Consider the following 26467-nt stretch of genomic DNA (forward strand, 5'->3'; position numbering starts at 1 on the left):
CCAGCCCAAAGTGATAGATAAGAAGTGGTTTATTAGAATAGGATGCGTATGAGGCTGAAAGCAGGTGAGTGACGGGGGCTGCACCCCGAGAACTTGAATGGGCTACAATTTTATCATCAAAGGGCACATGGAGAGGGCAAAAGAGCCTCTTTCTTCCTCATTCCTGAGTCAATGTCACACTTGCGTCATCGGCTCCCCCTCCAGGCTGGGCCGCGGCCTTTTCTTGTCCCTACATGGTCAGGCTAGGACGGTCGTGGCACCGTGGAGAAATTATTTCAGGTCTCGGTACAATGAGCCTCTGTCGCTTTGGAACGCCGCCTTTCCATACATTATTGTTTTTTATGTGTGCAGGGAGCTTGTCCTCGGGACCCTTAACTTGCCGAGCTCACTGGGGCAGGGTGTGGGCCTCTGCCACCACTGCTTTAGTGTTTGGGGCACGTCTTAGGGTTCTGTTTCAGGGTTTTGTTGCCAAGCAAACCCGCTTGGTTCTGTGGTTAAGCAAAGCTACTTTCTTGAGTAATCGTTGCCTTGCGGGTCTCCCTTATATTTTCCATTTGCAGTCCCCTCGTGGGGTTAAGTATTGAATCACCTCCCCCATCAACACTGCTCTTATAATCTGATTTTGGCTCTTGTTCAGTTGCTAAGCCATGTCCAACTCAGACCCCATGGACTGCAGCACGCCAGGCTTCTCTGTCCTTCACCATCTCCCAGAGTTTGCTCAAATTCATGCCCACTGCGTCGGTGATGTCTCTTCTTACTATGCAAATAACTTCTACCTCCAGTCCTCAAGCCTTCCCATTCATCTCCCCATGTTTCTGCTGGTGTTTCTGGTTCTATTAATGTATTAAGCAACATCTCAAAGCTGGAAGACAGTTACTCCTGACACCAGTGACCTAATCAACAGTTACCCTTCAGGAAAGCACAGTGAAACCCGAGGGGCCACAGACCCAGATGTGGTTTGCACGCTCTGCAGGCCACCAGCAAAATATTGGCATTGACTCCTTTAAAGTGTGGTGTAAGGCAAAATCTTGCATCAAGCCTGAGCTAAAAGAGGCTACTGTTTTCCGGGAAGGGTACCATAAGCGATCTTTATTGACTGTCTCCTGCTTGTAATGAGATGGGCTTAAGAGAAAATAATTCAACCAAGGTCTGAAGCTCCAAGGTAAATACTACAGATCCCCTCTCCTGGGTGTCCATGTGTTTGTTCTCTGCGTCTGTGTCTCTGTAACTGTTCTGCAAAGAGATAGCTAATAAGAACCTAGTGATAGCCCAGGGAACTCAGTGCTCTGGGGTGAAGGAAATCGGAAAAGAGGGGGTATATGTCCACAAATAGCTGATTCTCTGTGCGGTACAGCAGAAACTAACAGCATTGCAAAGCAACTCTACTCCAATGAAAGTTAATTAAAAAAACAGATTCCCTCTCCACAGAAAGCCCACTTTTCTTATTGTCTGTCAAAGTTGCCAGCCAGTGGGATGCTCAGAATGTCTTCAGGGTTTTTTGTGCGGTTGCTAAACATTTAACTATGAGGATGCCTCCCCTTAGAATTTGACTGTTACTCTGATGCCATAGTGAAAAAGTGCTGGACACAATCACGCAGTTATTTCTTTGGGAAAATGTACTCATGGACACACACACATGCAGACCCACTTGCCTTGTGTGTGTTGGTGATCAGCTGTGTCCAACTCTTGGCAACCCCAGGGAATACAACGCGCCAGGCTCCTCTGTCCATGGGAGTTTTCAAGCAAACATTGGAGTGGGTTGTCGTCTCCTACTCCAGGGGATCTTCCTGACCTGATCAAGCCCACATCTCCTGAGCCTCTCGCTTTGGCAGGTAGACTCCACCACTGCGCCATGTGGGAAGCCACAGAGCGTACATGTTAGCAAGTCGAATATTCTATCTAAAGTAGAGACCTATTTCCCAATGGATATTTTTTTTAGCCTGGACTTTGCAATGTTAATATGAAATTAAAATTATGTCCATTTTAGAGTTGTAAAAACTGAGATTCCCACTACTAGGTCATACAACTAGTAAGTGGTCAAATCTGGATTTACACCTGGCTTCCCCATGGTACTTAAACTCTATCCATTGTGATTTATTCCATATATTGCTATATAAATCAATGACTTAAAAAATGTTGAACATTAAAGTAGATATCCCAAGTAGAATCTGAACTCACAAGCTGTATAAGTTTGAGAAAGCTGTGTAAGCTGTCTATGCCTCAGTTTTCTCATTTTTAAAATAGGGATAATAGTATTGTACCACGAAGTTGTTGGCAGGATTAAGTATGTTAATAAATTCACAGAAAGTAGACAGTGCTTGGCACATAGCTGTGAATATTCAATAAATGACACGTGTTATTATCCTAGAATGTGACTAATGTTATCCTCCGCCCATGAGAGATCGGTGCTCCATCTAGAATGTGGATGTCCAGGACTGAAGAGGACCGCATAATATATGCGTGCACGTAAAGGAGAGAAAGGGGCCGTCTGCACTGCTACAGAGTGAGGGGCTGTACCCAGGCCTCGTATAGTGGTCTGACGATGCCTACTACTTCAACATCAAGTGGCAGTAATTGGTGTAAAACCTCTGCCCCGTTGGTGGAGAGTTGTTTTGATATCTAGACAAAGTGGAACCCTTTCGTTGCGCTGGAAACAAAAAGCCATTATTAGTTAGCAATAAAAGGGAAAGCATCAACATTTTGGGTTTCTTTTCTCTGACAGCCATCAAGACCCCAGATGGCCTCCCTAGAAGCTGATGGTGCAGAGCTGCGGGCAGCCCGCGCGGGTGAGGCCCCCGGGCGCCCCGGGGAAGCGGCGGCGGGGGGCAGCTCCGCCTACCCCCGGCCACAGAACCACCCGGAGGTGCTGCAAGTCCTCGGGGTAAGTCAGGCCCCGTTGGTACATTTCTGCAAGAGGGAAGGCGATGACCATCCCGCGGGAAACCTTGTTTATGTCTCCATGGGGATTTCTGAGTTACTCATCACTGGATCGGTAATGTGGTTTAAGAAGACGGGGGCATATTTTGCCCCTGAAGAGGAGAAACGCGGAGGCATAACCTCACGGTGGGAGACACCCTGTCGCGGCTGGAGAACGGGCTTCACCGAACTGCGGCCCGAGGCAGGCGGGGAGGCTAGTGGGCCAGTCTGTGCTCAGCCGTGTCTCCTTCACTCTGTGCTTTTCCGAAGGGAGTCTGTGAGGATGGACTCAGTGGGGCGGGAGAGGGGACGATGAGCGTTGCCGTCGGAATCAGTGGGCATCGCAGGGACAAAAGCCTTCCAGGGCAGACTCTCGCCCAGTTAATCTAGGCTTGAGTTTTGACCATTTCAAGCACTGATATCTCCTTTTTGAGGAAAATTAAAGTGATCTCTTCTCCAAGTACCATATGATGTCACTTATGTGTGGAGTCTAAACCATGACGCCAATGAGCCTACTAGGAAACAGAAGCGGATACAGATAGACTCGTGATTGACAAGGGGTGGGGGGCGGGGAGGGGTGAGCTGGGAGCCGGGGTGAGCAGACGCAAACTATGCCGTTAATATGCATGTAGGTGGGTGGGTAAACATGGTCCCACTGTAGAGCAGAGGGACTATATTCAATATCCTGCAGTAAACCACGATGGGAAAGAAAAAATTAAGTAAAGCGACCTCTCCCCAGTGTGGACCAGCACGTGGTCATTCACGCTTTCTCTTTTTCCCTCCTTTTGCAGGCGGTCCAGATCCTGAATGGAGCAGTAATTCTGGCTCTGGGTGGCTTCATGTATTCCGTAGAAAACTTGTCCCATCCCTCCAGTTACTTCTTTTTCTCGGTTGTTTACACAGGTTATTCCACATGGGGGGCTATATTTGTGAGTAGTCAAATTCTGCTGACTGAATATCATTTCTTAGCTGCTACTACTAGAAAAGTACTTCGGCAACTTTTCCCTCACATTTTAGGAGTGGCTTGGTAAATGGTGAGATTTTTGAGGCAAAGAATGAACTGGAGTTTTGAGAATGCCATGAACACGTAAAGAATTCCATTTATCAAAATTAGACTCGTGGAACTAATATTACGTCAAAATAGACATTTGTATGTCCATATAGACATTTAGATGTATAAAAGATTTTTAGAACACCTAGTCCAATAAATGAAACACATTATCTGAAGCTTGGGTAAGAATATGAGAATGATATTAAATATAAGTGAATATTATTTATATTTAATGTAAACACAAGCATAAAGATAATTAGATTACATTGAACATGTGTATTGTTATATGTCAAACTGGGCATATCCATATAACCTGTAAAAGGCCAGATACAAAACAAAATGAGTCTTACACACTTATGCAAAATTTAAAGTCATTTAAGATTGTACTTGTATTAAATAATGAGTAAAATCAAGTGTAATTTTGTGTTCTAGAATGTGAATTTGAGAAGTTTTGTACAACTACTGGTCGTTATCTGCTAATTAAGACTGCGTATTCCTTTCTCTGCTTCACTTCCTATTTTCGAACAGTTTCTTGTTTCGGGAATTTTATCTGTCTTAGCCGGGAAAAAATCCACAAAAACACTGGTAAGTGGCCATTCGCCCTCTTTCTCTGTGATCACAGTAGCAGAAACAACTCATCCACTAGCGATAGGAGAGTAGAGGTTGGTGAGTCCAGCCAAGACCCTGAGTCTTGGGGTGGAGCGCTTTGGCTCACTGTTGTTTCTCTAGGACCTAGGCTGTAGCTGGGCGTGTAAAGCCCTTTCCGTGGCTGCTCACCTAGACGAACGGGAGCCCTAGGAACGCAGCACGCGCTGCCTGTCTGAAGCGATGACCTCTTCTTCTTTTGCAGCTGGAGAGCAGCTTGGGAATGCACACTGCCAGTGCCACCGTCGCAGTAGTGGGGATTGTTTTTCTCGCAATGAATTTGTTTGCTAACGACCCATTACTCAAGGGCTGTCAGTCTTCCCAGCCACCTGCCTTGTGCATTTACATGGAAGCCTCTTCAAACGTATGTCTTATAAAATTACGTATAATTATGAAGTACTTCAGCAATCCAAAGTATAGAGGGACTAATATATCAGGCACCCTGCTGCCTTGATTTGAATCTTGGTTCTACCACTTAGTAGCTTTGCTTTGAAGGAGCAAATAAGATAACCTCTTTGTGTTTCAATTTTATCATCACTGAAATGAGGATGGTAATAGATTAAATTATTATATGCAAAGATTATGTAAATTAACATTTGATAAGTAATGAACACAATGCATACTGTATTAGATTATTATTACATACTGCTGCTACTGCTAATGGGCTTCCCAGGCGGTACCTGTGGTAAAGAACCCACCAGTCAATGCAGGAGATATGAGATGCAGGTTTGATCCCTGGGTGGGGAAGATCCCCTGGAGGAGGGCATGGCAACTCACTCCAGTGTTCTTGCCTAGAGAATCCCATGAACAGAGGAGCCTGGTGGGCTACAGTCCATGGGGTTGCAAAGATTCAGACAGGACTGAAGCGAATTAGCATGCAGCACGCACTGCTACTGATTCTGTTACATTCCCCAGAGAGATTACATTTAAAAAGTTTGATTTCACAGTTTTCTTAATGAAACTAACTTGGGAGATTTATAGTTTTCTCTGTGGTCTGGGATTTTCAAATAGTGACTCACTGAAGCTTTGAACGGCTTTTCTTTTGAATTTATTTGAGTGTGGTATTTTAAAAGGGAAAATCTTTAATAGCCTTTCCAAAGTATTTTTTTGGCTTGTGTTTACGTGTTCTCCCTCTTCTACAGTCAACTGAGAAATTAATATTTTCCTCCAAATTGTTTATTTTCCCATGATTTGTGAACTGTTTTTTACTGACTTAATCTTCCTGTTTGCTGATACTACTCATGGAAGTCTGAGTCCTAATGTTCTCCTTTATATTTTTAATAATCTAAGTTTGTATTTATATGGGTTTGATTTTGTGTGTGTGTGTGTAAATTTTGGAAGCATTTCTCTCCAGAGGGATTAACATTTGTTTCTTCTAGGTGCCTCACCGATGTAGAAGGAGCCAGTAATTTTGTGTTTCACTCTTCAGCTTACTCTTTAGTTTGTAGGCATACTGTAAATGCCTAAACCTCTAGGAAGTACAAGTAAAGAACTGATGAAAGGATCCCTTTTGCCCCTTTTCCTAAGCTGCCTATACATCTCCTGGGTTTACTACTATTCCAGCTGGTGGATGTTAATGGTAATGTCAGCACTTTCCCCGCTATAGCTGTTTCACATAGGTTGATACAGAAGTACCTGTGTCTCTCTTTCCAGGAAAAAGGTTTACAGGCTTTTAGATGGGCCTTGTGCCTCATGTACTGTGTTGGTGTGTGGCCGTGTATTAAATCTAACTGTGCCTCACTCTGCCCTGTTTTATGGAGGGTAGGGGTTATAGTTTGGTTTCCTGCTGGCCTTTCTGTCTCCTCTGAGCGTTTCTACTGGATCTAATCTGCGGCATCATACCCTCTAGGGTCTCATATCACTGATGCTGGTCCTCACCTTGCTGGAATTGTGCATAGCCTGCTCTGTCATAGCCCTGTGGCTCAAAGCAAACTGCTGCCATTTAAGAAAGGTGGGTTTGTTTAAATGACTTAAAATTCACATGATCTGCACCTTCCCTCTAGGGTTTAAGATTGTCCCTGACTTTTGGAACTGGATAGAAACTTTCATATGATAATGATTTGTGGGGTTCCTGGAGTTATAGCTCGTACAAATGTTAGACTTGGCATGAAGGTTGGAAAAGAATTCTAACCTAAAAATACAAGAGGAAGCAGTGTATTTCATCTTGAAGAGCATTTTAAAAAATTAATTTTTACTTTTTATACAATGTTTAAAGATGACATTCATTTTATAATTATTGCAAAATGTTGGCTATATTCCCTGAGCTGTGTAATTCATCTTTGAGCCTGTATTATACCCAATAGTTGGTACCTCCCACTCCCTCCCCTCTATATAACCTTCCCTCCCCTCCCTCCCCTCCCTCCCCTCTATATAACCTGCCCTCCCCTCCCTCCCCTCTATATAACCTGCCCTCCCCTCCCTCCCCTCTATATAACCTGCCCTCCCCTCCCTCCCCTCCCTCCCCTCTATATAACCTGCCCCTCCCTCCCCACTGATAACCACCAGTTTGTTCTCTACATCTGTGAGTCTGCTTCTTTTTTTATTATTTTCATTTGTTTGTTGTATTTTCTAGAGTCCACATGAATGATATCATGCAGTATTTATCCGCCTCTGTCTGACTTCTCTCACTTAGCATAATGTCTTCCCAATCCATCCATGCTGCTGCAAAATGGCACCCTTTTGTTCCTTTTTATGGTTTGCTGGTATTCCGGTGAATGTGTCTATACTGTATGTGAATGTCTATGGATGTGCGTGTGTCTCTAGGGATGTAGCTCTGTGTTCTTTCTCCGTTCATCTGTTGATGGACACGTGTGTTGCTTCCATTTCTTGGCGATTGGAAATGATGCTACTATGGACGTTAAAGTGCGTGTATCTCTTTGAGTTAGCATTTGGGGTTTTGGGGGCTGTATACGCAGGAGCAGAACTGCTCAGTCATGGTGGGTCTGTTTTTATTTCTTTGAGAAACCTCCATACTGGTTTCCGCGGTGGCTGTACCAGTTTACCTTCCCATCGACAGCGGAGGCTGTAGGAGGGTTCCCCTTTCTCCACATCCTCACCCACATGTCTTACTTGGAGACTTTTTGATAACAGTCATTCTGACAGGCATGAGGTGGTATCTAGTTGTGGTTAGGATTCGCATGTCCCTGAGGATTAGTGATGTTGAGTATCTTTCCATGCACCTGTTGGTCATTTGTTTTTCCTGTTTGGAAAAATGTCTACACAGTTCTTCTGCCCATTTCTTAATTTTCTTTTCTTTTGATGTTGAGTTGTATGAGCTATTTATATATGTTGGATATTAATTCCTTATTGGTCATATCATTTCTAAATAGGAGCATACATTTTTCACATGGATAGAATTAAACTATTATTTTTTAAACTTGTCACTTTCTAGTTCTACTTCCAGGAAAACCCACAAATTCTTTCTGGATTTGGGCTATCTTAATTTTAAACTGAAAATGTCCTTGTCCATTTTTTTTTCTTTACACTTTTTATTTTGTGTTGGCATATAGCCAGTTAACAATATTGTGATAGTTTCAGGTGAACAACAAAAGGACTCAGTCAGACATATACTGTATTTGTTCATTTCTAATGCTTGCTATAAGGACTCTGTATACAATATTTGAGTGCAGTGATAATCAGTGAATGACTATTGTTGGCGTTGATCATGATGATAATTGGAAGGAGAGGGCCGTGTTGATCCTGTTCCTGGAGTTTGATGTTGTTTTATTTTCCAGGCAGTTTCCTCCCTTTCTAATCCTGGGGAATCAAGAATGCCTCCAAATGAAAGCAAGGAAATTCGGTCTTGAATCTCCAGTGAGCCAGTGCTCCACCCAGGAACTCCAGAGAGCACGAGCCTGTGAACCACGTCTCTGCCGTCGTGGTGCCCATCGAGAGAAGCCTGGGCTCAATCCTTTCTGTCCTGACTGTACACGCCCTCATAAGTCCTGGGAATAGAAGGACAAGTGTGCTTCTTTAGGCACCCTTTCTTTTGTACCTGCTATGATCACCACGCTAAAATTGTTCCCAGAAATCAGTTATCTTTCTTCTTACCTGCCTGCTTCATTGTCTTCTAAAGTTTAAAAAAGGCAGAGAGAATACTTCTTATTTCATGTATTCTTTCTAAACTCCAACTTCCAACCCCAGTGAGAAGGAAAAATAAGTGAGACATTTCCCATTACAGAAAAATGCTTCTTGACTTTAGTTGACACCAACATTGCAAAAACTGTCCAAAAAATAACCAAAATAACATTAAGATAAATTTTTACTATATTTGAGGTAGGAGGGTCAAGTCTTGAAGTCTTTTTTTCAGTGAACTGCTGAAATTCACACATGTCCAGATACAAAAATGATGCCTTAGATGGGGGGTCTTTGAGAGCAAAATCAATATTTGTCCTTCAAAGGACAGTGAGAATCTGTAATGCAGAGAAGAAAGAGTTAAAGCTTTAGAATCTTACAAACCTGAGAGCAAATTCTGATACTGTCTGTGTGAACTTAATCTATTTTTTTCTCATCTGTAAAATAGGTATTACAGCACCAACTATCTTGTTCATTGTTATGCAGAGTAAGTAAAAATAAAGCAGATGTGAAAACAGAATCACAGCTGTCTGATAATGCTGCTGCTGCTGCTGCTGGTCTTTTTGTGCTGGTAAGGCTGAGGTGAGATGGTGGTCAGATAGGTGTGCATTAAAGACGGCAGAAACCCTCACACTTCCATGTGGCTCCTCCCATCCCCTCCAGTGACATCCACGACCATCTTCTCAGGTAGCAATTTGCTGTTCTTTTTGATATCTCTGGCTCCTGATTTGTATATCTACCGCTGATGGACTTATATTTCTGTTTTATGAATTTATTTCCCTCTCTTGAGCCAGCCACGGTGTCCACAAATTCACACCTATAAGGTTCTCTTAGCTCCCTGTTTGCCATACGTGCAAAGATTTTTCTGTAGTTTTCTCTACTAACAATTCTCGCCTCTCCAGATAATACATATATGTAAAATATATGTAATTTATGAAGAAATGCATACATGCGCATTAAATATAATGTTTCTTTTTCAATCCATTGAACAGCTATTCAGAAAGTGCCTACGACGTGCCATGCGCTCTGCATGCAGTAGCCAGTGAGCCAGTCTCTGTTCTCTGGTTGCTCTTTGTGGGAGATTCAGGCCCACAGGAACATACCGTTATAACGTGGAGCAATAAGGGCTGTGATCGGAAGAGTGTAGGAATCTTTGGAAGCTCATAGAAAGAGTTTCTAAACCAGGTTAAAGAGATGAAAATAGCAATTTTGGGGAGAAGACTTTTCTCCTAAACTGAGATTTTTTTTTCAAAAACATTAGCAATTTTATTTGTGTATTTATTTGGTTGCACTGGGTATTCGTTACAGCACATGAGATCTTTAGTTGCGGCATAGGAAGTCTTGGCTCACAGGATCTAGTTCCCAGGTCCCCTGCATTGGGAGTGTGGAGTGTTGGCCACTGGGCCTCCAGGGAAGTCCCCTAAACTGAGATCCTAAAGATGATTGCGAGTTAGCATGATGAAGGGAAAAAGGAAGAAGCTGGACATATGCAAAAGCCTCTAAGCAGGAGAGAACTGGGGATATTCAGGGAGCACACCAGAGGCTTTAGTGTGTCTGACTTTGATGCGTGAGGGGCAGATGGCGAGACCTCAGTTTGGAGAGGGACGTGCATGCCTCGCAGGAGACGAGACAGAACAGCAAGCAAGGTAGTGTGCGTGCCCTTGCACACAGCACCGTCTAAGGGAGGGCCAACCCCCTAAGCATCTCTCCAGGCTGCCTCCAACCCGTGTAAGGAATGAGCGTGCCCCTTCCTCAGGGTGTGAGCAGGCAGGGACCTCCGTTCTCACTCCCCTCTGCGGCCCCGGGCCCCAGGAAAGCCTTGCCTGAAAGAAACAGACGGTGCTGTTGGACTGGCTTAGATTGCCTTGAGAGTGGTGACTTTAATTTTCAGTGAGGATGACTGAACATAAGTTTGTTAGCTTGAAGCAGGCGATGGTGAAACTGTTTATACCATGTGCGTGCTTAGGCGTTCAGTCATGTCTGCCTGTTTGCGATCCAGTGGACTGAGGCCCGCCAGGCTCCTCTGTCCATGGCATTCTCCAGCCAAGAACACTGGAGAAGGTTGCCACGCCCTCCTCCAGGGGATCTTCCCGACCCAGGGACTGAAGACCCTGCAGGTGGATTCCTTACTGTCCAGGGCCAAGTTCCACCCTCCAGCCCTAGAAAGCCAGCTATTAAATATCTACCCACACAACAATGAACAGGTCAGGCCATGTACTTGGAATCTAGGACTGTCATTGCAGTTGCAAGGCAGAGTGGCTTGGAAGGAGTAAAGAGAAGAAGGCTGCTCAGGAGTCTGATACAGTGAACCAAACCATTGGTGAATAGACTTCAGGGGAAGGAAAGGTATTTGAAGTAACATTCGTATTGTCATTTTTCATTAATTCTGCTTTTCCTATATAAAGCTCTGAAATATTTTGCAGCTTTGATTTAAAAATCATAGACCAATTTGTGGGAATTGAAATAGTATTAATATTAATATATTAAATGGTATCATTTATATTTTGCTCTTCAGGTCTTATTTTAATAAGATCTTCTTTTTAATTAGGTCTTTTTTTAATCAGGTCTCTTCTCTTTAATCAGGTCTTCCTTTTAACTATATAATGTTTTCCTTTATCTTGTTCATCTTTACATCTTGCTCTTATTTACATCTACAAGTGAAAGCAATTTCATTTCTTTTTTAAAGATCAGTATAGGGCCTGCCTGGCAGCTCAATGGTAAGGAATCCACCTGCCAGTGTAGGAGACACTGTTTGATCCCTGGTCCGGGATGATCCCACGTGCCACAGAGCAACTAAGCCCATGTTTCACAACTACTGAGGCTGTGCTCTAGAGCCTGTGAGCCACAAACAGCCCACAGACCACAACTACAGAAGCACAAGTGCCGTGCTCTGCAACAAGAGACGCCACTGCAGTGACCGACCCACGCACCGCAGCTGCAGAGGGGTCCGTGCGCACCACAGCTGCAGAGGGGTCTGTGCGCACCGCAGCTGCAGAGGAGCCCCTAAGCATCAGAGACCCAGCAGAGCCAAAAATAAATAAAATTATAAAAAAGCTCAGCATCTATCCTCACACTTTTTTCTCTCGTTGAATTGGCGTGGATAACTGCTATAACCTTGAAAAGAGGAAGAAATTTGCTCTCTGACCTCCATGCTTGTTTGCTCTAGACCGTGTGTGTGTGTGTGTGTGTGTGTGTGTGTGTGTGTGTGTCAGAGAGAGAGAAAGACTGGGATTCCTTTGGGAGTTTCAGAAAATACCCTGAAGAGATGGCAATTTTCAATTCGCAACATGTAAACGCGTGCACATTTAAGTGACCTGAACATTCAGTTTGAGGAAACAATTGGCCAGATGGGATCTGAATGCAAATTTCTTTGGAGTTTGGGGAAATAAACCCAGTGTATATCAAAGAGAAGAAACGTTGCTTGTCAAAGAGGAAGCCGGATGATGAGTGGGGGAACAGTGTGGGCAGATGTGCTCCAGGAGGAGGAAACGCCTGCCGTGGGAGGAATGTTGGCACTGTTATCTCCTGCTTCAGGCAGAGGCATGGTCAAAACTCATCTTGATAAGTTTGCCCACACCAAAAAAAAAAGGCACTTTGGTATATGTTTCAGTGTCTACTGTTGCGAAAGATCGAGGAGTGTGTTTATACAAAGACCCAAAGTGAGGACACAGAAGATGATAAGCATCTCAGCCCGGGAAGGAGCTGGCGAAAGCCGGGGGCGTGAAACTCACTGAAACTCACGAGATGCATCTCAGTTACTGATTTGCATTTTGCAAGTTTCTGTTGAAAATTCTCACAAAATAGGCTTGCGTCCGAACACCAAAGACCATCCTCAATCTCTTTCCTCTCTAAACCTCAAGTTTAGTTTCTGATTATTCTCTGCAAACATAATGACGTATTATAGACTGCTTCCAGAAAGTACCATAAGGAGACATTTCTTTGAGGTCTTTTCTAGCAAATATGGTGTAGCTTCTCTAAGGGAGACGTGAGAGAATGAAAAATCCCGAGGCTCTATTTAAACTAAAAATAGAGCCACCTTCTGATCCAACAATCCCACTCCTGGGCATATATCTGGAGAAAATCATAATTTGACAAGATACATGCACCCTAATGTTCATTTCAGCACTATTTACAATATCCAGAACGTGGAAGCAGCCTAAACACCCACCGACAGATGACTTGATAAAGGAGCTGTGGTACACATATACGATGGAATGTTACTCGGCCATAAAAAGAGCGAAAGAAGGCCGCTTGCAGCAACATGGAAGAGCCTAGAGAAAGATATCAGAAACACTCCTGTTTGCAAACAGTGCTTCAGCCTTGGACGACCTGTGCAGCCCCGTCCTCTGAAGACAACTGGAGGACTTCTGACATCGGGATGGCTGACCTGGGTCACAAACAGAGGAAACACCAGGAGAGAAGCGCAGTCTCTTTTTGCCCTGCAGTTCTTTCCCACCTTCGCAATTCCAACTAAACCCTCTCATTTTGGGGTTTTGTAAATCCTGCTGATTTCAGAAAGAATTATCCTCCAAGAGTCTCAAGTCTCCCCAATTCACACTCATCCCAATTCAGTAGCCCATTCAATTTTGTTCTTTATGATAACAAGAAAAGCCCTGTTGATCGTAATCAGCCAGGAAACTTATCTCTCTGACCAATGTCTTAAAGTGTGAAGATAGTTATCCACGTCATGAGTCACCCCTCTTCACTGACCGTCCGGAGACTCTGAGAGGGAGCCCACCAGGGCTCGTGGTGACATTGCCCTTCATCCCTGGAGAGCTCTGCTAGCGAGACAATGGAGGCAGAAGGCAGGAGCAGGACAGAGCTCGCTCTCCCCACTCCACGGGAGCCCGCCAGGTAGGCGCGAGGTGTTAGTTGTTTCTACTCCCTGTCACTTAACGAACTGGAGACAGTCACAGTGCTGGGGTGACGCCAGGTCATGAACTTGGGCGTGGGTCCACTGGGCTTATTGAAAATACCGAGTATAAAGCAGTTATTTGCTATACTTTCCCAGTAGTTCTCTCTGGTCAATGGGAGAAGAAGGTTTTTATTTAGCCTGTAAGTTGGGAACAGCTGAAGTTTTCTAACAAAAGAGGCTTATATTCTAGGCTTGAAGTAGGGGCTTCGTACCCCCTTGCCCCTGTGTCTGACGTGTGACTGTCTGTGACTCTCAAGCTGTGGATCCTGCCCCCCTGTTTAGAGGGAAATGTTCGCAGGGTGAAATCTGGTGGAGGTGTGAATAGTTTAGTCTCCCTCTGGATACCGAAGATCAGCACATAAAGGATATGTGTTAGTCGCGCAGTCTGTCCGACTCTTTGCAACCCCATGGACTGCAGCCCGCCAGGCTCCTCTGTCCATGGAATTCTCCAGGCAAGAACACTGCAGTGGGTTGCCATGCCCTCCTCCAGGAGATCTTCCTGACCCAAGGATCAAACCCAGGTTTCCTGCATCGCAGGTGGATTCTTTCCCGTCTGAGCCACCAGGGAAGCCCAACACACATTAAAACTTCCTTTTAAAGGTTTGAGGAGAAACTGAAGACAGAGCTTCAGAAATCAGTTACAGACTGAAAGCTATTGTAAAATGCTGAGTATACTCCAATGCCTGGGAAGACATAGTGTTGCCAGTGAGCCTCCTCTAAGGATGAAAATAGGAACGGAGACCAACAGAGCTTTCAAAGTCACTCCTTTATGCCCATGAAGTTGACTGTGTCACTGACAACGTCTTTTCAGATCCATTTCTATGTTAAAAAGACTGAGAGATGTGCAGGTAAACATGTTTGATAGTTTTTACTTTTACTCACCAGCATGGATTAATGAGAAAGAACCTGTTAACAACTCTGGATTAAGAATAAGAAGGGGCTTACCTGCTTCCCTGCTGGCTCAGATGGTAGAATATCCACTTGCGGTCAGGAGACCTGGGTTTGATCTCTGGGTCGGGAAGGTCACCTGGAGAGGGGAATGACTACCCACTCCAATATTCTTGCCTAGAGAATTCCATGGACAGAGGAGCCTGCTGGGCTACATTGCAGTCCTTGGGGTTGCAAAGAATCGGACATGCCTGAGTGAGTAAGTACACAGAAGCACAAGAATAAGAAGGCTTGGTCTGGTTTTTGTTCCATCTAACCATGATCAGATAGTGATCCTGGCCACTAAGTTGGACCCTCTGAGCCTCCGAGTTTCCTGTACTTTGACGGTGAAGATTTTAATTACACAATTATTTTGAAAAATAAGCAAAACTCTCCTTTCTGTCAGTTGCAATCTTTGCGTGGAGACTGAGGGTTTTCTCACAGCGGCATTTCTGTGTGAACTCCACAGTGCATCTGAAATTGAACTTGCAGAAGTGTCTCTCCAGGAAAGTGTCTTAATGGAAAAGCCTGCCCCAACCGCACCACGCCAAACGTGGCTGACTGTTTTGAAGAGAGAGCTGGAATTCCTGGGGGTGAGTGAGCCTCCTCCAACCTCAACTAGACTAAAGACTGGCTCTAAGAAAGAGTATCTGGTGGCATCAACATAGCTTCCCTACTCAGACTCATGGGGGGAAAAACCTAGTAGAAAATTATTGACACTCACCGCACACTGTTAGGCAGAGTCCCGACAGTGGCTCAGTTGGCAAAGAATCTGCCTGCAGTGCAGGAGGCCCGGATTCAGTCCCTGGATGGGAAGACTCCCTGGAGAGGAAAATGGCAGCCCGCTCCAGTATTCTTACCTGGGAAATCTCACCAGAAGATCCTGGTGGACTGAAGTCCATGGGGTTACCAGGGTCGGACACGACTTAGCAACTGATCCACCACCTCCAGGCACCCTGTTGGGTAGAAAGAAGCATTTCCTCGTGAAGACTAGGGCCAGACCAGCAGACAGGGTCTGCCAGCTCTGGCCAGTTGCCAATGGGCCAATATCATTCTGTGAATGATTTACAATCTTTGTCTTCTCATAGACAGAAAGAGCCATGATTGCTGCCCACCCTGAGTATGTGAATAAAGGCACAGGAGATGGCTGTGCTTGCATGACGAGGTCGTGCCAAGTGTAAATTCTTAGAGTGGCCAGATGATACTGGAAAGTACTGCATTTGGATCCTTTTGAGGACGGCCCAAGACACCAAAGCAATTTCTCACATTTGGCCTCAATTATAAGGAAATTGATGTAATCTTAGAAAAATACCTTCTGATTTCACAAAACCTATGCATTTTTCCACAGGTAACACAAATTCTGATTGGTTTGATATACCTTTATTTCGGAATAATTGTGAGCTCCGAGATCAATGATTCAGAGTTTACTGAAAACTTTTTTTCATCATTTAAAGCGGGCTACCCATTCTGGGGAGCCCTATTTGTGAGTATACGCCTACAGTTGTCTGAAATAATACTGCCTGTGGCTCTTCTTTTACCCGGATCAGATCTAACAATTGTTTATTCTAACAAGTGTTGAGAATATATGAGTGCATTCTAGTGTGTATATGGTTCTATAGAGAGGTGTAGAGGCATATTTACAGTTTACAAAGCACTTTGGGCTAAATTAGCTAATACATGTATTGCTCAAGGGGCATTTAACTAGTAAGGATCGAACCTGAACTTTCAGAATCCAACTTGAGAAAAATTTGCGTAACACCATTCACTAGTAGAGCTATCTTAGCAAAGGTAGTGGGGAGAGATTGTTGAAAGGCTGACATTTGGTGAGCTTCGACTGAGCCCTAGAAACTCTGTTAGGTACTTTCTCACTGAATCTCTTTCAGTCATTGTACTAGTTGGAAACTAGATGGCTGAATGAGCTCATAAAAATATATAGTTTTTATTGAAATATAACTGATGTATAATAAACAGCACCTATTTAAGGTGGATAATGTGATAAACTTTGACGACACATGAGAACCTTTCCACGTCAATATAATGAAGATACTCATCACGGCCCAAAATTCCCTGTTCCCCTTGGCGACCCGTCCCTCACGCCCTGTCCTACCATCCTCAGGCAGCCACTTGCTTTCTGTCACTACAGATTAGTTTGCATTTTCTGGAGTTTTATGTAAATGAATGATAACGCCATCTTCTCTCTAACACCTAGCTTCTCGCACTCAGCATGCTTGTTTCTGATTAATCCCTGTTGCTTTCTGCGTCAACATTTTCATTCACGAGGATGTATTTTAACCCTAAAAATACTGCACTGGCTTGGCCCTCTGCTAAATACGCAGGTCTCAGGTCACTTGTTCAAAACTCTCCCTAAACTTTTGCTCTACTTAATTTGAAACTTCCTTACTGTCTTTTCATTCCGATCATTTAGTTTATTAGATGTCTCTCAACTCACCATACAATCTGAATCTATGAAATGTTTTGAATATGTGCTCCTGGTTGATAATTTCACTAAATCCTTCACCATGTGTATTTTCATAACGGCTATATGTCGACAAGATAGATGGCAGACTCCGGAGACAGACACATGTTTCTTGCCCAGAGGAACTGACACTGTAACACACAAGATGCTCATACGAGCAAACGATCAAATAAAATGCGAGTCATGTTATAGCAGAGTCATGCTCCAGGGGCTGCTGGGCTTCACAGCACATCGTGGGGACCCATGCACTCTCAGAGTCAGCATTACCTGGCAGCCTGGCACAAACGGAGAATCTCAGACCACGTCTAGGACTTACAGTTTGCATTTTAACAAGATAATTCACATGGACATTTAATTTTGAGAAGCTTTCTATAGGAAATTAGAAAAATAAAATAAGAAAACTAAAAAATAAAATGGATTAAAGGACACCTTATAGAATGCCCACAACTTCACCTTCTATGTGGAAGGTGAAGATGGAAGAAACACAGAGAAGAACCGCTGACATAAGACTAATTTATCCTGTGTTCGCATGTGTTTCTACACACACTTTTAGAGCTGGCAGGTAAATTAAGGTAAATGATTCCTAATATCTTAATGTTCACTGAGCTTTTTTCCCCTCCTTCCTTTGGAACAGTTTGTTATTTCTGGAATTTTGTCAATCATGTCTGAAAAGAAACCTTCAGTATATCTGGTGAGTTGCATTCTGTCTTTATCCTTGAGAAGGTAAGAAAAATTTAATTTTAAGAGTCTTGAAGGAGACGTGCTGTTATCTCTTCTGAGTGAATGTGGATATGTGATTTTCTTCCAATCTACTTTTGTCTTGGATATAGTCACTAAACATGTAATCATTAAAATACCAATTGTATCACTTAAAAACAATGAATGTATTAATTTGACACTTGTTGAAAAAATACCCTTACACCAGCTATGTCCTCACACTATCGTCCTGTGATCCAACAAATGATTCGTTTCCAGTTGAGGAGTCATTTGATGAGAGACTATGAGTATCGTTTGTCTAGTCAAAGCTTTGGTTTTCCCAGTAGTCATGTCAGATGTTAGAGTTGGATTGTAAAGAAGGCTGAGCTCTGAAGAACTGATGCTTTTGAACTGTGGTGTTGGGGAAGACTCTTGAGAGTCCACTGGACAGCTCAGAGATCAAACCAGTCCATCCTAAAGGAAAGTGAAAGTGAAGTCGCTCAGTCGTGTCCGACTCTTTGTGACCCGTCGACTGTAGCCCACCAAGCTCCCCTGTCCATGGGATTCTCCAGGCAAGAGTACCGGAGTGGGTTGCCATTTCCTTCTCCATTTCCTAAAGGAAATCAACCCTGAATAATTCATTGGAAGGACTGATGCTGAAGCTGAAGCTCTGGCCACCTGATGTGAAGAGCCCACTCATTAGACAAAACCCTAGTGCTGGGAAAGATTGAAGGCAGGAGAAGAAGGGGACGGCAGAGGACAAGATGGTTAGACTCAGTGGACATGACTCTGAGCACACTCTGGGAGACAGTGAAGGACAGGGGGGCCCGGGGGCTACAGTCCATGGGGTTGCAAAGAGTTGGACACGACTGAGTGACTTCACCGTTTTCTCTTGGCGTAAGTGAGGAGTTTATTGGATGTATCCAGCCCTGAAATGCAGGTAGGTCGATTGAACACTGCGGCAGGTGCGGGACCCAGTCTAAATGTTCCTCTTTGCCGTCAGATCCGAGGATGCCTGGGAGCAAATGCGGTTAGCAGCGTAGCCGCGGGGACAGGCGTTGGCATCCTCATCAGTAACCTCAAGCAGAGCTCCACTTATGTCTACCGCTGCAAGGAGGTCTATGAGAATGACTACTGCTCCCTGGCCTGCTTCTCCACTGTGCGTATCGCTCACGGGAAGGCTGAGATCCCGGTCCTGATCTAAGTGGGACGCCTTCTTTCCCTCTCTATGAACACCACCCTTTTCTGCCACCGCATCACGTGATGCAGTGTGCTGGAGGCTCGTGCCCAGGGTCGTGCCAGCCTCTTTCCCCCACCTCGACCTGAATCCCGCAAGGGCGGTGCCAGGGGCTTTGAGTAACCACCTCCTGGTGTTCACACGTGTCATTCTATAGGAACTGGCCATGTGCTGAGTGGGCGTGGGTGATGAAAACAGGGGCTGCTGTAAGGGAATGCGCTTTCCTACCCTGTGACTCCACTTGTCCTTTCGGTTGTTGTTGGCTGTTGCTCAACAGGAGGTTGTGGCGATAATCCTGCTTCTCACCATCCTGGGCTTTGGCAGCGCTGTGTCACTCATGGTTTATGGAATTGGTGAAATAATTGAAGGAAATCAGGTAAGCAGAGGCCTGATAGTAAATCCTAAATGATAAAGAACTTGGGCCTTGTTGCTTAAAAGTATGGCCTGGGTTTCCTGAAACATTGCTTCCAGTTTCAATATTCCATTTCTCCAAGTTTCAGTATTTTGGTTTCCGAATCTCATATTTTGAATGAATTAATTTATTTTAACCTCACTCATTATTAGAGAAATGCAAATCAAAACCACAATGAGGTATCATCTCCCACCAGTCAGAATGGCGATCATTAAAAGTCAACAAACAATAAATGCTGGAGAGGGTGTGAAGAAATGGGAACCAAATCTCACGTTTCGGATCAACTTTTCCATTCACAAACATCATAGTATTCATGTAACTCCTTTGGCTGAAGTTTAGGAAAGTAAGATCTTCATCATTTTAGGAAATGTAGCTGCTTCAAAGTATTAAGCATATGTTGAGCAGAAGAGACAGATATACAGGTAGAATGTTGGAATCATTTAAATATCTGGGCTTTTTGAAATTTGTCCCTGCCCTCTTGTTCTGGGATCTCATCTCCCCACGTGCTCTGAAGCCTGTCTTTTGTTTCCTCTCTGAGTCATGACTACCAACTGCGCTTCCACGTGTCTTCCCCATTTTTATACCTGTGACGAATGAGAGTTAGAAATACCTGATGCATATACGTTTACTCAGATCTTCCAGGTAAAACACACTCCCTCCATCTTTCCACTTGCCTGAAGCACTCAAGTCTGCCTGCCTTTTCTGATCACTTTCCTTCAGAGATAAGATAAGAGATACACCTGCAGCTCGCCAGGGTTCCCTGTCCTTCACCATCTCCTGGAGCTTACTCAGACTTGTGTCCATTGAGTCGGTGATGCCATCCAACCATCTCATCCTTTGTCATCACCTTCTCCTCCTGCCTTCAGTCTTTCTCAGCATCACGGTCTTTCCGAGTCAGCTCTTCACATCAGGTGGCTAAAATATCACAGTATAATGGCAGGCTGTGAGATACAAAAAAAGATGAGATACGCCTCTTACACAAGTATTCTAATGGCAAATTCTTGGTGATTGATAATGTTTTTTTCCCCTCAACTCATCAGATTCCAGAAGATCGTCTTTATGAAGAAGTAAATATATATTCACCGATTTACAGTGAGTTGGAAGAAAGAGAGGAGACAGCTTCTCCTGCTGATTCGTAAGAATCATGTGTCCAGAACATTCTGATTCACAGCAAAAAGCTTAGAAAGCCATGATCTCTGTGTAACAACAGAGATTTGCATAACAACATTACTGAAATTACTGTGGAATCCATTCATTCGCATGTTGTGTAACAACATTTCAATTCTTTCTATGACTTGACAAGTTTATATTATGGTTTATTCTCCAGATGGCAATATTCTACTTTTGTTGTCTCTGTTCACCTAAATCCACCCCCTCCCATTTGTAGATAAGATAGACTCCTGTATTTCTTGTTTTTTGTTACTGTGTCACACCCATCCCTTCTGGGATGTCCACCTGTAATAAGTAAGCATAACTGCAAATAGGGAAAACAAGAGGAAGACTGGCTGAGAGCTGAGTTAAGCTTAACAGTTTGATGATATTTGCTCTTAGCCTTTTTTAGAGCTGCAGATGTGTGTGATCTGTGACCCCTTTTCCACTGCAAGCACCTTGAGGGCAAAGTCCATTCAGCAAACTCATACTGAGAACCAACTAAGTGAGACTGATCACACTTGTCTCCTTCACATTGTGCATTCCAGTATTTCACCCATGCTGGGTGCTCAGCGTGGGTGTATGGGGTGTAGGGGTGAAGATTCAGAGAAGGTATATCACCAGGTCGAGTCAGAAGTCACATAGGAAAGGAGAAAGTTTGGAGATGATGACCAAATTGACGTAAATTAAGAATAGAGTCAGAAAGACTTTGTTAGACAGACATATGAATATTCTTTAGGCATGTATTAACCATTTTGGTGGAAACATATCAAATTAGCAATAGATGTTTCCTCATTGTGTTTGTTCTTATATGAACAAAACAACATAGTGTGTTAGAAGGATTGCTGATCTTATAAAGTGCACTGGAATACCAGGCCTATTGCTTGTTTATCGAGTGAGCTGTGGCAAATCCTTTAACGTTTTACTTAATCAGGGTTTTTTCATCTGTGACATTAAGATATTAGGAATAATTTACCCTAATTTACCTGCCGGCTCTAAAAGTGTGTGTAGAAACACATGCAAACGCAGGATAAATTGGTCTATGTGCTGCCAAAGCAAGCGCCACAGTGTGAATTAAAAGTGCTCTGAAAAAGAAATTACTGTGGGATCCATTCATCCGTATTAATCATGGATATTCATTCATGCTCACACACAGAAACCTCCGAGTCTTAGTAGTCTCTAATGATCCAAAATGTAAGTCCATTTTATCGTGAAAGTCCCACTTCCTGGTCCCACTTCAACTTTCTCTTTAACATGCATCCTGCTTGACTGCCTCACGTCAGCGTCCGGGGTTGAAACGTTCTTTCCTCCTTTCCGTTTTTTGTTGAGTCTCTCCTTTCTGTGAAGTCTATCTTAAACCCCATCTGATTCTTTAAGTTTTTCTAGTTGATTGCTTCTCTCTCTAGATGATGTTTTTTGAATCACACACACACACACACACACACACACACACACCCCTTACACTCTATATGATTTTCTATAGGCAAATATTTTATGTCCCCTCAATGATAATATATTTTTTCAGAGACACAAAATCTCATAAAAATCTATATTATGCCTAAATCAGCAGCACATTCACTGATACAATATTGCTCAGAATTGTTTGCAGACTGATGAATAAACAGTAGGGAGTTTTATTAAGTTACTCACTGTATCTGGTGAGCTGTAAACCATAAAGGAAAAATCACTTAATGAAGAATCTGAAATGAAAGAAGAATCAGTTAAGACCTGAGCTAAAATGAAGTCAGTGGAAATGAAGAGAAATGATAGTTTCTAAAAAATGAAGAAAGAGTTATTGGTCTTCCCACTAATGAGCTGAATTAAAGAATGAAACCAATTTTTTTTGTAATTTTTTTTAGAATTTTTATTTTCACTTTATTTTACTTAACAATACTGAAAAAAAATTACAAAAACAAAAAAAGAATGAAATCAGAGAGGCAACCGGTTGCTTACCATGCTCTGCATTCGAATCTAAGATCAAAGAGCATCGGGTAACGTTAAAAGTCATAGGAAGTAAGACATACAAACTGACACGTGAGGTACAGACAGACCCAGATTAAGTTCAGTTTTAGACTGTCATTTTAGGAGATTGAAGGGAAATGCAGTTTCAGATTGCCTGGTAGTACTCAGGGCAGAGTGCTGGTAAGGATGGATTTTGGTGACAGAGGTTTAGTATTATTGTAAGAGAGATCAGTATTAAAGGAAGAAAATTAACACTCTAAGAGAATTATATTGAGATAAAAGCAAAGCCAAGTTAGCCTTTACATGCCTGTAACCAGTGGGGACATACACATCACCAGGTGGTGGGATGGGGGTGGGGGGAAGGAGAGAAAATACCTAGGGCAAAAAATAAGAGAATTAGGCAGGAAAATGCACTGTGAAGCTGCAGCCAACAGGTAGCCCAAAGTAGACCGAGGTTAGACAAAGAAGAAGTAACTGTCAGAGATAGTATCTGCTGACTCGAGGAAGAGACAAATCACGTAAATAGGGATAAATCCACGTAAGATGTAGAGATGGGACAGAGAAAACAGCAATAGTGAATGAACGAAGAAGGTGCAGAGAAACTCAGAACAGGGCTATGGTGAGGCATGAGATAGCAAGACACTTGCAGAAACAGGTAGAGAGATGACGCGGCACGTGTGGTGCTGGGAGAGACGGGACTGTGAGCAGAAGATGGCAAAGAACAAAGCTGTCCGGATGAGCGTGCTCTGACATTTTTAAAGAGAAGCCAAAACCAGTTCACACTTTTAGCCCAAATCTCGATAGAAGAGTCCTGGGGAGAGACTGAAGGAATCAGCTGGGGGTATTATTCACAAATTAATTAGTGAAATAATTAAGTACATTTAATTTATTTGGATTGCCAAAATGAAAAACTGGTAAGTAGGTGTTAATTTCCCCAGGCTATGAAGGAGACCGCGTAATCATGCAACCAATGATGACGCCAGCTTTCATGCTTCTCTGACCTTAGGAGCCTAGATTTCCTATTTTCATTCTTGCTGAAATTAAGATTTGTTTCCCCAAACTTGACAGCAGCTTAAAAATATACTCTTTTACTGCGTAGCTAGCCAACCTGATTCACTGTTCTTAATCATTCATAGATATAATCACACACTTTCAAGGAAAATATGTTCACATCCAAACCTGGCCCCCCAGGACCTCCAGCAGCGACTCTGGTCTACCTCTTTATTGCATAATATTTTACCCTGCTCTTTCCTCCACTCAGTTAATATTCAACCACATATTGACTGTGTATCTCTATATACACCACACTTTTTTTTCGTCTTAAGGTCATTCTGATAGTTGCTCTTTACCTTCCTGCCCTTTAGCATGCACCTACTCTGGGCATACTCTGAGAATGCAACGGGAATGCTCTTCACATATTTAGTGTCTCAATTCATCTTTTTTAGAACATCAACTTAAAGGTTATTCTCTCTATTGAGATTGCCTAATGTACATGTATCCATCCAGCCTGCTTCATAATCACTTTACCCCAAGATGCAATGTATAATCATGTATTATCAGTGTATTTTTGATCTCCTTGATATATCCTTAATCACTAGTATTTGTTCAATAAATCAGAATCATTTAACTTGATTTCTTATCTGCGTGTGTGTATGTGTGTGTGTATCTGTGTGTGTGTGTGTGTGTGTGTGTGTGTGTGTGTACAGTGGGGAGGAGATTGATCAGGGATAACTGGGAATCAAAATATCAATTCAGTGATGCTAAGGACCAAGAACAGTTTCCGGAGTCCGCATTTTAAATAATGCTTGATCAAATGGGACAGTCTGTAAACAACCCCACAAACAGAAAATGGACTAGAGCCACAATCATTGGCCTTCTTGCCAATAAATGGTGGGATAAAGTTAAAAGGAACCTGAACTGTGAGTTGCATTTTACAAGTTAGTTCTGACTCCTATTTGTTTTGCTACGGGTCAGTCTTTTCCCTTTGAGGACTTCAGTTTTTCTACCTGACAATGAGCACTTTGGACCAAAAAGCCCCAGCTGAACTTCCTGCTTCACAGTCCCTGCTTTTAGACAGTTCGGATGGCTGGTGATCATAATTACTAAGCTTGTGACTGGGACAGCAGCTGCAATCAGAGCTGTTTAATGCTATTTGATGTATGGTCCAGCAAGACATCTGGGACAGCAACATTCATTCTAAACTCCTGGGACAAAAGCTAATCAAACCTCTCTCTTTAAAAACTGTCTTAGAAAAAATTCTCCCCAGGACTTCCCTGGTGGTCCAGAGGTTAAAATACCCCGCTCCCAATGCGGGGATCGGGTTCAGTCCCTGCTAAGACAGCTAGACCCCACAGGCTACAACGGAAGATCCTGCATGCGTGCTGAGACCCAGCACAGCCAAATAATAAACGAATATTAAAACTTTTTTCACAAATAATTCTCATTCTATGATGTACAGCTCTACTTATGAAGCACTAATAAAACAGAGTGCCGTTTTCATGCTTTCAGCTTTGTTTAGACCATTGAGGTGAATTTATATGTACAAGAGTGTGATAGGCTGTTGGTAGTCACCACCTGTACGACATGAGTGTGTCCCTCCACTGGAAAAACCTCTGCCCCCTCCACAAACTGTCAACAGGGCTCAGCTTACGTCTTGCAAACAACTTCTGTCTGGGAATCCCTGCATAGTGTTATGCTGAACAGCACGGAGGAGCAGAGACTGTTTAGAATCTGAATGCTGCAGAAAATGTGCTGTCTTAATGGAGAATCCCAGGGACAGGAGCCTGAGGGGCTGCTGTCTATGGGGTCGCACAGAATCAGACACGACTGAAGCGTCTTAGCAGCAGCAGCAGCAGGCTGTGCTAAGTCACCTCTCTTTGTGACCCTTATGGATTGTAGTGCACCAACCTCCTCTAGCCATGGGATTCTCCAGGCAAGAATACTGGAGTGCGTTGCCATGCCCTCCTCCAGGGGATCTTCCCAACCCAGGGATTGAACCCACATCTTTTCCATCTCTTGCATTGGCAGGCAGGTTCTTTGTCATTAGTGCCAACTGGGAAGTGCTGCATGAAATACACCCAGAAGCAAATGGTAGAAGCTCAGTTCAGCTCAGTTCAGTCACTCAGTCGTGTCCGACTCATTGCGACCCCATGAATCGCAGCACGCCAGGCCTCCCTGTCCATCACCATCTCCCGGAGTTCACTCAGACTCACGTCCATCGAGTCAGTGATGCCATCCAGCCATTTCATCCTCGGTCGTCCCCTTCTCCTCCCGCCCCCAATCCCTCCCAGCATCAGAGTCTTTTCCAATGAGTCAACTCTTCGCATGACGTGGCCAAAGTACTGGAGCTTCAGCTTTAACATCATTCCTTCCAAAGGGCTGATCTCCTTTAGAATGGACTGGTTGGATGTCCTTGCAGTCCAAGGGACCCTCAAGAGTCTTCTCCAACACCACAGTTCAAAAGCATCAATTCTTCAGTGCTCAGCTTTCTTCACAGTCCAACTCTCACATCCATACATGACCACAGGAAAAACCATAGCCTTGACTAGACGGACCTTTGTTGGCTAAGTAATGTTGCTGCTTTTCAATATGCTATCTAAGTTGGTCATAACTTTCCTTCCCAGGAGTAAGCGTCTTTTAATTTCATGGCTGCAATCACCATCTGCAATAATTTTGGAGCCCCCAAAGATAAAGTCTGACACTGTTTCCACTGTTTCCCCATCTATTTCCCATGAAATGATGGGACCAGATGCCATGATTTTCGTTTTCTGAATGTTGAGCTTTAAGCCAACTTTTTCACTCTCCTCTTTCACTTTCATCAAGAGGCTTTTTAGTTCCTCTTCACTTTCTGCCATAAGGGTGGTGTCATCTGCATATCTGAGGTTATTGATATTTCTCCTGGAAATCTTAATTCCAGCTTGTGTTTCTTCCAGTCCAGCGTTTCTCATGATGTACTCTGCATAGAAGTTAAATAAGCAGGGTGACAATATACAGCCTTGATGTACTCC

The 26467-nt window shown here is 43.5% G+C and overlaps 2 protein-coding genes across 2 annotated transcripts; both read left to right on the forward strand.

The window, feature by feature from the left end:
• The first annotated feature begins 2737 nt into the window (after window positions 1–2737).
• On the forward strand, window positions 2738–6581 carry MS4A3 (membrane spanning 4-domains A3). The gene is made up of 5 exons (XM_052652224.1): window positions 2738–2881; window positions 3708–3764; window positions 4496–4552; window positions 4818–4976; window positions 6462–6581. Exons 1-5 carry the CDS (start codon window positions 2738–2740, stop codon window positions 6579–6581), a joined length of 537 nt encoding a protein of 178 aa, XP_052508184.1.
• A 6897-nt stretch (window positions 6582–13478) lies between these two features.
• MS4A2 (membrane spanning 4-domains A2) lies at window positions 13479–20488 on the forward strand. Its single transcript, XM_052653335.1, has 7 exons — window positions 13479–13540; window positions 14998–15121; window positions 15877–16011; window positions 17639–17695; window positions 18704–18859; window positions 19215–19313; window positions 20390–20488. Exons 1-7 carry the CDS (start codon window positions 13479–13481, stop codon window positions 20486–20488), a joined length of 732 nt encoding a protein of 243 aa, XP_052509295.1.
• Window positions 20489–26467: the final 5979 nt, after the last annotated feature.

Source organism: Budorcas taxicolor, chromosome 15 (genome assembly GCF_023091745.1).
Source record: "Budorcas taxicolor isolate Tak-1 chromosome 15, Takin1.1, whole genome shotgun sequence".
NCBI classification, from domain to species: Eukaryota; Metazoa; Chordata; class Mammalia; order Artiodactyla; family Bovidae; genus Budorcas; species Budorcas taxicolor.